This window comes from Agelaius phoeniceus, chromosome 3 (assembly GCF_051311805.1).
Source record: "Agelaius phoeniceus isolate bAgePho1 chromosome 3, bAgePho1.hap1, whole genome shotgun sequence".
In the NCBI taxonomy this organism is placed as follows: domain Eukaryota; kingdom Metazoa; phylum Chordata; class Aves; order Passeriformes; family Icteridae; genus Agelaius; species Agelaius phoeniceus.
The window spans coordinates 81,206,353-81,218,461 of record NC_135267.1 but is presented as its reverse complement, the minus strand read 5'-3'; the positions used below and the strand labels follow the sequence as shown (position 1 = coordinate 81,218,461).

General features: G+C 40.2%; 1 protein-coding gene across 1 annotated transcript in view; it reads left to right on the top strand.

The window, feature by feature from the left end:
* Window positions 1-1,274: 1,274 nt before the first annotated feature.
* LOC129118985 (visual pigment-like receptor peropsin) overlaps window positions 1,275-12,109 on the top strand; it is a 29,085-nt gene continuing 18,250 nt past the window's right edge. The window contains exons 1-2 of the mRNA XM_054630659.2: window positions 1,275-1,395; window positions 9,880-10,085. Coding sequence (XP_054486634.2) covers window positions 1,275-1,395; window positions 9,880-10,085 — 327 coding nt within the window. The remainder of the gene's footprint in view (window positions 1,396-9,879; window positions 10,086-12,109) is intronic.

Sequence of the window (12,109 nt, the reverse complement as noted above, 5' to 3'; positions counted from 1 at the left end):
TTTTTGTCCTATTATAGAAGTGCCCATAGCATATGCTGCTCTAATCCTTTCAAAGCACTTTGTGAAGACAGTGAAGGCACTTGGGGATAATCTCTGTGAAGCCACTAAATTGGTCACCACTAAAGCACTGAGAGACATGAAACTAGGCTCCTGTAATCTGCAGAGAGAGCCTTTCTCCTCTTTGGAAGCACGGTCACCTGCAGACCCACCAAACAAACCACAGCAGTTTACAAAGCCTCTGTTCTTCACTGGAGGGGGCCACCAGAAGGAGGAAGGAGAAAACTGCAAGCCGATCAAAGTATTAATCACTCCCCGTGTGTGAAGACTGGGATGAGGGGAAAACAATCATCAAAAAGGATGCTTAACCACTTTGCTACTCCAGATGAAGTAATTTAGACTCAAGTTTTTTAGTTATGACTACAACCTGATTGTTAAGAGAGGCCATATCTAAACTACAATCATTGATACCTCAGAAAAGACTAAAAGTATTCCCGGCTGACTCAAATCCCATGCACTTCAACAAAACAAGATCTCATTTTTCAACAGTATGGGGAAAATCCTACATCATACTTGGAGATTATTCCAAGATTGGAGGGTCCTTAGCAGTCTAAAAATATGATCCAAAGTACTTACATTTTTTTTCAGCCTGTACTGGAAATGGCCTTCCCTTCTTTTGAATTAACAACTATCCTGCCAGTAAAGTAAATTAATAGATTATTTTTTCTGCTATGTTAAAGTCACATTCTCAGGTGGTGACACCTCCCTGTTTGTTTGGTTTTTTTTTCACCGTGCCATTTTTTAATTTTTGTGAGATTTTTCCTGAATTTCATTTGAACTAAAATTCCACTCATCTTCAATGAAGAAAAAAAGATAAAAGTACAGTTATGTAAGCAACATATCAGTATGGTGTGGGTGTGCCTGTGAGCCTGTAGGTTATGTGATGTCACCTTATTTTAAAGGAAGTTGTCTCTTTTGTCAGATACCCACTCTTCATCAGAGATTTTTGCACATAGCAGTAATGAGGATTCAAGGAAGTCTTCTGTCTTTTGCTGGTCACAGGTTCACAGGCTGTATTAATAGATAGGATTAGTGAAGAAGAATAGGTCAGAAGGCTGCAAAGCTCCTGTCCCTTGAGATTTCCTTCTTTAGATCATTAGTCTTATTGAGAGCTCCTTTGAATACAGCGAGCAGAAACTGAGGAAAAGGCTGGAACCATTTTATTCACCAGGACATTCTGGGGAAGGGTGATTTCTGCATCAGAAGCTCCACTGAAAATGTCTGTCCATTTCTCTGCACAGGCACCCTGGAGGAACAACAACATCAGTTTTCTGACCAGAGAGGCAGCTGTAACAGAGCAAGGAGAGACTATCATAGGTTTCTACCTGTTGGCTTTAGGTAGGTATTTGACTTGGGTGTGAAAGGAAACTCTTAAATAGATGTTGTTATCAAATTCAAAGTGATTCATTTGGGATTTATCCCTAAAGGAACAGGATGGTAGAAAATGTCACTTTTTTTTCAGCAATTGTAAGATCAGAGAAGTACATTTTGCTTTTGTTGAAAAGAGATTTATAATCAATGCAGAAATCTTGAGGAAAAATATATAGTCAAGCCTGTAAACTTTCAACTAATGTTCATTAAGCTTAATATGTAGGAAGATAAAAGAAGTGCCTTGTCAGCAGTACATAATTCCATGTTTTCTTGTGTTTTAGTAGCACTGAATAAATGTTCCCTGTGGCTGTTGACAGTCAGTTGGCATCCTACAATTATCTTCTGGAGAAACACAAAATATGTTTTGTGGTTCTTAACTTTAATTGTTTGTCTTGTTCTTGCTTTAAATGCTGGATGCATATAGAAATTGACTTCTTCAAATAGGATCTAAGAAAGATCTAAGTACTAGAACCTTATCCTGTGTTAGCAGTCACAATACCAAGTATTTCTTTTAGTTCTGCTGGAGGACAAATATTGTAAGTGTATAACAGGGATTTGAAGATGGTACTCAGTACAAATGCACTCTGATACCACTGTAATTTTGGGTTGTTTGTTTAAATATTATCTATTTTGAGCAGACTTATTGCCAAACAAAAGGAAACTTTATGAAATTTCAAAGAGTGCAAGCATGCTAGGTAATAAAAATTTTCAACTATAGGACTTCACAGAAAAATTGAAGAAAATTTAACTTTTATTTAATCTGTTCTTCTAAACAGCATGTACAAGAATGTCTCTGTTTTTAAATTATTTGCCTGATTTCTTTTATTCTTAACTTATTGCATATTTCAATTCACCTATTAGCCCTCTGCTTACATTTGACAAAGGCTTGTGGAAGTTAAAATGTCAAATGCTAAGTATTTTAATATGTTTACATGAAACTTTCTTATTTTTATGTCTAGAAATTAAGGAAAGTTGTGCTTAAAACAAAAACAGAGATTTTAATAGAAATATATATGGCTTCTATCTTATGAGAGTGGTTGTAAGGTAAATCAGAGATATTCCAATTTATCCCCACTCTGTTCACATCTGTGTATCCCCTCATGAATGGCTGGGAAATGTCTGCACCATCAGCTAAACAAGCAGTTGCACTTAGGACTCAAAAGAACATCTTAGGTCAGCAAGGCCAGTCCCCTACAGAGGCAATGTATAATCTCATTTACACAGCTATTATGCTCCCTCATATAACTGGCTAGGTTTTTTTCTGGTATTGTTATCACTCTTCCAATTGAAAGCACATTCCTGATTTTGTTTCTCTGTTGGATAGGAGCCTTCACCTAAATTCTCAGCTAAAGTGATCACAACAACTTTATACAATTGTTGGTCATTCCTTTTAATTGAAATAAATTTTTGCTTGCAAATGACACCCTATGGCCAATCTATATTCCTGAAGGAGCAATCATACCTTGAAGCCTACCTCTGTATTCCTATATTAAGCAATTGAGGGAATTTTCTTTTGTTGGTTGGTTGACTGGGGGGCAGGGAGTAATTGTATTTATTTATCTCCTCTCATAAGATCTTTTCCCCTGTCATCCCAGCAGCCTTATAGCAAGGACTGAATACAGCATCCAAGCAGGGTCTTGCCATCACTATTCACATTCATATTTACACTCTATCAACTCTACTGATCCCTCCCAGTGTTGCCTCTGCATCACACTGGTAGTTCAGACTTCTTCCATCAATCTACCAGCAGAGATGTTCTCCTATGCTGCTTCCTGGTAGTGATCTCACATCTTCTAGCAAATATCTGCTTGGGCTCTTTAGGCTATTGAGATTTGATTTCTTCAGATCCTTCAGCCAAGCCTGCAAGTGCTTGCATGTCATAGCTGCTGTTCTTGAAACTTAACTCAAGATTCAAAACATAAGTTCCTTTTCTTGCAGAGTACGTACAACCAGCAGAAGCACTACTCCAAGTTAAGTGTAGTGTAGATCTGGTTAAAATTGATGGATGTAGGTATACCTTTTGGAAATGATAACTTTTGAAAAAATCTGTTAGTTATACATGAATCTGGAAAGTCCAAATTTCTTTTCTCCTCAAAGGTCTACTGTCACAGTTCTGCAAGCACCAGCTACAGCAATTTAGTGTTATTAGTTTTACATACACCAATAACTCATTCCATCCAGGGAGCTGTGATGTGACAGAACAAGTGCTCTGTCATACAGAAACCCTCTTGCCCTTCTGGCAGCAGAGAAAAAAGGCCAGTCCATGTGCTTGCTTCCTGTACCTCTGGTGCTTTAGGGCTCTGGCAAGACAGTCTATATTGGCAGGAATCTACATATACTTCCTTACACAAAGCCCCAAAGATGTTCCTATTTGATACTGTTGGGGTTTTGATGCCTTGGAAAATGGCTTCAGTGATAACACTTCTGTAGTTACTAAGTGTTCTCTTTCGAATTTCAGTACGGCACTGCCGCTTGTTGCAAATTCCGACGTACTTTTCCAAAACCAAGGAGACGTATGTGATGGGTATTAGCATTTATCCAGAAGATGGGGTTCCTCTGAATCTCCTCACCTTCTCAGGATAAAGTCCTAAAAGCCTAACTATATTTGGCCAAGTCTTCCCAGAGTCACTCATCTTGACAGAGCTCATGGATATCCAAGAGCCATAGTCTCACACCTTTTGCTGAGGTAACACCTCTGTGTGTCCCCTCCTGGAAATTCTCACAAGTGACAGGTAGCACAGCTGTCATTTGTGTCAGACAGGACACTGATGTATGCATTGCATGTGATACAGCAGCCAGGCTGTTTTGGATCCAGGTGAGGGCTCCTCAGCACCTGCATGGGAGCCTCAGTGCAGTGGTGTCACACACTGACACCAAGAGCAAACCAGCAGAGGAAGTATGTGGTACATTTTGTAAATGCTGATGGACATTGAGACCACTGCACTGCTTCTTGACACCCAAGCCACTGTTCCATCATTCTCCTTGTTAATGCTGTGGCCAGGGGACCAGCAAAGTGTGGGGAAGGTGCAATGCTCACTTGACAGCAGTGATCCACTCTTAGAGGGACTATCTGCAAGTGATAGCAACTGCTGTGTTACCCTGTGCTAGGTCACCTGGGGCAGCATCCTCCTTCTGAAGGCAGCAGTCTGCTCCCATCCTTCCCTTCAATGAGCTCAGAACTGTCTCCAGCAGACAGGTGAAAGCTTGTCCGGCTGCTGGGATTACATCTGACCCCTTTTTGCCTATGCCATAAGTGGTGCAGTACTGTGGAAAATCCTTGTACAGTTTAAATTATGAGGTACAATTTAAAAGCACTGCTCACTGCTGCTGGCTTCTAGACCTGGGGAAAAAATATAAAGCTTTTTTTGCTTCAAAATTATTAACTGGAATTCTTAAGTTGGGTGTTTTTCTGCATTTATGCATAATTTGTTCTCTGTTGGCTTTCCCTCATTTCACTCTTAACTGGGCCTGTTAGAGCAAATAGGAAGCATAAAAGGAAATTTTATGTCAATAGGAGAGAGTATTAATTAGAGGGTAAATTCTGACTTTTGTGAGTGCTTTCATCAGAAAGGCATGCTGAGTGCATTACCAATCCCATCAGAACAGACCACAAGATCCAAACATGCTTTAAAACACTTCTGAATGGTAATAGTAAACTGTTACTTGACAAGTGACAGAATGAGTGTTATTTTGGGATTTTGTTTGACAGATAAATCTGAGAAGGTGGGAAAGGAAAGAAGCTATTCACAGAACATTCATCCCCAAAATGATTGCATTTATTGAACAAATAATCTGTCCATGCTTTGTCAAGTCTAAAACAAGATGACTCTTTTCCTTCCTGCCAGAACTGGCAATATGCCCTGGACAGGATATTGTGTGTGTGTGTATAATTGGCAGCAAAGACTGAAAACAGAGTAGGGTCACTTCACAGTTGCAATAGTTAATGACAGCTTTGCAAATTCTCTGAATTTTATCACTGTTTTAATTAAAGTTTTCTGGGCAGAAAATCTTTTGCAGCAAGCCTTTTCTGATTGGCATTTACACTTGTGTATGTGTAGTTGTGTAACTGCTTTCATTCATGCCTGCTCTGCATTAAGATGCTCAATCCAATTTCTGTCCTAGAGGAAGGTTATTTGCTGAGGAAAGAGCTTAGTTTGTCTTGTGACGCTGAGCCTCACCTTTTGCTCTCACTTCTTGAGTTCTTCCACTTAAGGCTTCATTTATATTTTAAACTGTGATGGCTGAGTTGTAACACCCATTCTTCTATTTCAGTCTTGCCAGGTTTTACAAGTAAAGGCCGTGCAACAATGGCTAATAAGAGCAAGTCTAAGTAGAAAGCATAATAACCTATTTTGGCTGGGCACAGGTGAACTAATCTATTGGAAATGTGGATGACCAGCTCAGAGCTATCAATTCACATGTGCCAAATTTAGTTCTTCAGAAACAATGCTAACAATGAAACTGCATTCAGCCTCAGGCGCTTATTGCTTGTTCAGTGACCATCTCAGGTGCATGAGGAAAAAATAGGGCATGTCTGAATGCACAGGATGGAGGGATTTGACAGAAATATTTTTAAAATTACAATGTACTTTTTCGATATTCTTAGAGTTAAACAAACTCAATGTCCTCAGTTGCTTTCAGCAGAAAGATTTTCAGTCTCCTTAGTCATTCTTTCTGGCTACTTTTCTGCATGGGCTGGTGGGCATCACGCTGACTCAGGAGTTTGTGAATAGCTGAAGGGCTGCCAAGCAAGATGACTTTCACCAGCTTTCTTGGCAGCTCTTCTGTTCCTCCCCAAGAAACCATGGATGACAGCACCAGACTCCCTTGTGGAGTGCTTTTGACATCTGTGGATTAAAGTGCTCTGTTAGAGAGTGTTATTCCAGGAGCAGGATTACTACAAAATTAAATAGGGGCAATACAACATTTTTAATACTGCTGTCCATCCTATTCCTCCTACCTCACAATGTTTGCAAAACTACTGAAGCATTTGCATATTATCTGTGTATTTTGCCATGTCAGAAGATCTAGCATCTCTCTGATGAGCAACTGAAGTCAGACTGTGCTTATGGGAAAGATGTGGTGATCTCTCTCTGAACCTTATGCTGGGTGGCAGTGCTCAGTTTCTGCCTAGTTGCTATTTTTTTTCTTCTCTCTCACCACATTTTGACCTCAGTTGAAACCTGTCTTTTTTCACCAGGATTGCCTTAGTATGCTGGGTTTGGATTTTGGGGTTGGTTTGAGTTTTTTTCTGCATACTCTTATGAGTGAATATTAGTGACAGCTTGTAAAAGATGGAACAAGTTCCCTCATTTTTCTATCTTCTGTTTTACTGAGATGACACCTGGTAACATGGAGGCACTTCAAAGTTCAGAGGTTTCTTTCTGGACTCTTGATCTACCTCTGACATCCCCTGAGGCACACACCCCATGAAATGCAGCTGACGAGATCTCTGCCCTCACTGAGAGTGTCAGTGCTATTGCTCTACTTGCCTTGAATTTTCAACCTTCTTCCCCATTATGCTGTCAGAGCTTGGGAGAGGAAGGGAGAGGGGTTGTTTGGCTTGAGCCGTTCTTTTGGTTGGGGTAATTTTCTGGTTTGGGGTGGTCTGGTTTGGGGTTTTTAAGTCAGTCAGTCAATATAGGCAGCAACCCAGACTAGCACATGCATCTGATGGCACAGAGATCCAGTGTCCCAGACTCACTACTCTAGCTGACAGCACTTTTATGTGACCACTGATTTTGTTATTGCATGGTTTACTAAGAATTCATTTTCTTCTTTTTCTTTTTCTTTTTTTTTAAATCCAAATTAATACGGTCTACTACCCAGACAGACCATTTTAGGAACTGGATATGCCAGTGCAAGTTCTCCACTGCTTTGCTTGAAAGGACTGTGCCTACCTGCAGAAATCATACTCTGTAACCTTATCTCCCTTGGTGCATCCCTCATCTTCAGCCTCAGTTTGTGAATGTAGTGCCCAAAAATTATCACAAGTACTGTGTCTCTCTCACCTCTCATTGCTCTAAAATGTGCAATGTTGTTTGGTGTGATGTTTTGCTCAAGTTCTTCCTTAAGACACTTTAACTGAAAACTCCCTTACCCTCCATGCTAGGGGGAATTTGCTCTGTATATTCCCAGGAAGGGCAGGTGTCTGACACTGGGAGGGTATCCCTCCTATCCATTACAATGCACTGGCAAAATTTTGTTATTTACAAAGGAGGTGCCATTTTATTTTGTCTGCCATTTTAGCACTCTGTCTTCATATGGACAGGGAAAATATTTCATACCTACTGCCTTGATAAATATCTAACCTTGCAGAGGGTAGAACAAACATACACAGACAACACAACTCCCATATTTGCGTTTCAGGCTATCGTCATTCATTCCCAAAGCCTTCCTCCTCCAGTGCCCTGCTCTGCCTATTTATAATACCTAGATTCAAACAAAAGTCACAAAATCCCTGAGTTAAAGTGCATGCAGTTGTTCAAATCAAGACTTGATTAAGAAACATTGTCACCTAGTGGCCAGAACAAGGTATATTTATTATTGCTGGTCTTGTAACAAGGTATACATAAAATGTGTGTGTGTATGTCAGTGTATCATCTCACCAGTGATTATTTCTGGTAATACCATAGGCTGACATTTCAGCTCTTCCCAGTTCAAATACTCTTCACATGTTCATTCAACTAAAAAAGATAGAGCAGCAGAAGCTTGGCAATGCTGCAAAGAGAAACTATAGAAAGTAAATTGCTCTGCAGAAGAAGCAGAGCCTTACAGAGACTGTTCCATCAACCACCTCCCTCCCACTCCAAAGTGCCCAGAGCACCTCACCGGGAGGTATCTGCTCATTCTCTTTCTTTACAGAACAAGTGCCTTGCTCTTTGTCATTTCAGCTCCTGAGACTCCCACATGGCCTGGAGAGGGGGAGGCAATTTTCTCCCCTCCCTTCCTATCCCCAGCAGCCTGGTAGTGAAGTGCTGGATTTTTGACACTGAGGTGGTGCTTCCTGAAGGAAGGCAGCTGCCCCCTTGCTACAACATTAAACCTATCAGCCATCTTCATAGCACAGACTCCTTTGAATATCCAGAGGTGCTGTGCAGAGCCATCATGTCATATCCTTCTTTACTCTGTTTGTTCATCTCTTGCTGGGTCAATATACAGCAGCATTATTCTGGGATATCTGCTGTTTGTGCCTGGGCAGAGGGCTGTGGGTCAGCTCTTCTCTCCCTCTCCTGGGAATATTGTAACCTGGCATATGCCACCAGCTGTTGCATTCCTTATCCTGCCGTGGGCAGCAGACACTCAAAAGAGGTCATGTCTAGCTCTGCCTTGCCAAGGTGAAGCGAGGCCACCAATGTCAGAAGTGGCAGAGCTGGTTTGTGGGATAGAAGCTGGAGCCAGCTGGGAGCCAGGTGCTGCCTGGCCTGCTGCTCAGCCCACCACCCCCTTAACTGGCTAAGCCACATTTTCAACACTGAACCTGACACTTATCTATATACTTTCTGTTAAAAGTCATTCATCTATACACATCTAAGTAATTGCAAAACAGTGGGAGGCAAGCCACCAGGGCCTTGCACTGATGGGCAGAGCAATAGCTGTAGACATTTGGAAACTCCAGGTCTCTCCAGCAGAGTGTCTGACTTTCAGCAGGTTTACAGTTATCTCCCTTGTGTTTTGCTCACATACTTAGACACATACAAGTCTGGTATCTCTGTTCCTGGAAGAGTAAGAGAGAATGCAACTTTCTGTAGAATTAAATAAAAGAAACTTTGAAGTTCTATTCCAAATATTCTCTTCATATAGATTATCATGTGTATTACTGAAAAATATTCCCATCTGGGACAGACTTTGCTGCAAGGAGATCCTAGATTGTTGTAAGAGAAGAAACCTAGTTGTATTAGCTGCACTTTTCTAAGGAGAACTGATAAAGCAGCCCTCTAGCTACCTGTGTGAACATTCTGTATCCATTATTGTATATGAGGAACTTAAACAGTTGCAGATTTTGGCAGATTGTTTGTAGTCTCTGCTCCACTCTACCAATATTTCTTCCTTCCTATTTTCCCAGGTGTAACACTTACAAGTTTCATCTATCCACTTAAGGAAAAAACTTGCAGCGAAAAAATCCACTTTAGACCCTTGAACTGTACATCTTCAGTAGGTGTAGCAGCAGCTCTTTGTTCTGTTTTACTGCTGCACTCAATTACTTGCTCTTTCTTCTGAAATGCACCCAACTGCTCAAAAAGGTTTCAGGCATAGTTGTCTAGTGGATAATCTGGTTTCATATACTTCCAGTGGAACAAAAGGGAATTTTAGAAGATATGTCAAACATTTACACACTCAACACCTCCTTTCTTTATTTGCTTTTTTTGATTTAATAAATCATAGAATGGACTGAGTTGGAAGGGACCTTAAAGATCATCAAGTTCCATGGATTTTTTTTTTTTTTTCCAGGTTGGTTGTCTTGGTTTGGAAACAGCATTGTGATTTTTGTCCTGTATAAACAAAGACATCTTCTGCAGCCCACCGACTACCTCACATTTAACTTGGCAGTGTCAGATGCCAGTATCTCCGTGTTTGGTTATTCACGGGGCATCATTGAAATCTTCAATGTCTTCAGAGATGATGGATTCATTATCACATCAATATGGACTTGCCAGGTAAGACTGGATTACACTTAAATAATCTGACAAAATTAATCTGAAAAAAGGGGTGCAGCTATTTTTGTGGGTGTGCTGTATATAAATAACCAGACAGCACCCAAAGCATGAAAGGAGGTGGTCACTAACCTTTCAAAAGGAGTGTGTTCTCTTTTGTTACACCTATAAATCTATGCATTTGATTGGTGCTTCACCAATTTTCAGTAGGTTTTTTTCCTGTGTATTCACAACAGTTCTTACTAGTTTGGTGGTTTTTACTTTTACTTTACTACATGTTAGAGCTCACACTCATGTTGGAAAAATCAAGTCATAGGCTGTGCTTGACTTCAGGTCACCTGAAGCCAGCCTGGTTGCTGCTTTAAGACAAATGTTAAAGTGCCAAAGTCGACTCCTGCTTGACAAGGCATGTGGAGCCAAGCCTCCACACAGCATTTGGGCATAACCATACATTTTAGCATGCAAGGTTTTGCACTAACTCAGTTGTAACTCTTCAATCACATTTCTAAACTCTGGCTTGATTCATTGCCTGTGGTAGAATGAGTGATTTAACTTTATGCCACAGTTGTGATCTTGGAGGCAGCTCTTTGTTGGAGTACTTGGAAAAAGTTATTACTGTTAATTCCAAAACATACCTCTGTGGGCAGAATATAAATGCACCCCATGGACAGATAGCACAAAGCTGGCTCCCTGGTGCTTTCAGCAACAACTGTGAGAAAGATTATACTCTGTTTCATCAGGGAATCAAAAATCTGAAAATGACAGGATAGCCTACGGCAAGGTGTAAGAAAGATCATGATGAAGGAAAAGGGAGAGAAAAATAATCCTCTTTTCTTGGAGGCTTGGTTTTTTAGGTTTTTTTAAGGAGGAAGTTGAGCTATTGTGCCACATAGATGAAAGAACATTTACAGGTCATGTCCCCTCCATTTCAATAAAAAGGATCTGTTTATGCAAAGAGGAAGATGTCCTGCAGGAGACTGATTAACCTAGGAGCTGTAGCTTGATCAAAATTTTTTTTTTTTTTTTTTTGTTTAAAATGTATCTCTATAGTAATTTGGCAGAAAACAATTTATCAAAAAGAAGCTAATTATTTCCTCAGCAAAATAGCACTCTTTCTCTAATGAGATGACCTACAGTTGCAGTCTAAGGTCTGTTGAGCAGAAACTGAATTTCTTCATTTATGGAAAACTTTGAAGTCATCAGATAAATAAACACATACTTGAAAACTGTAAGATTCACACCCATATTCAGAATTAAACAGATGCATATTTTTTCCCCCCTCTTTCAAGGGAGGTTGGAGCTATGACTGAGAAAGGAAAGGCAAAATCTGCATCTCCAGATTCAGTTCTAGCTTTGTTGCAGATTTCCTGTGTAAGACAGGGTAAGCCATTCAGTGTGAAATCCTGACCCTAGGTCAGTGGTGTAACTTAGTGCTTACAACTCACAAGGCTGAGATAAGTAATATTGAATGACCTTTCTGCATTCCTACTGCAAGCTCTTTCAGAGCCCTGTCTGTACTGTGCCTTCTTCTTTTGCGCTGTATAAAGCAGCACACAGAGGAATTGGCAAGGCATGGCACACTCTGTCTCTCATCTTGGTTTGCATGGGAACTTCTGTCAGGAGCCTTACAGATTCTTTCATGATGCTTTTGCCTGGGAATCTGTCTTTGGTTGACTTGGAGCTACTAAGTCTTGTTATGGTGATCTGACTTTTTTTTTTTTTAAGATTTTAAAATATTGAGATAGAGCGGTGCTTGTACTTTGTGAGATGGACGTGTGCTTAATCTTGCTGTACTTGAACTGCTTTTTCAAGGGGAGAAATGGTCCATAACATTTTTAGAGTACCCAGATATTTTGTTGGTCAGTCTGTGTTTGGTCAATTGGTCAATTTGGTTTGTATCTTTTTTAAACAATATTCATTTGTAAAGTTTGGATATCAAGCAAAGTTTTAAGGTATTGGGATCCAAGGACTTTGAGCAGGATATTAATAATGTATTGGCTTTTCTTAACACACTGATTTGCAAAACA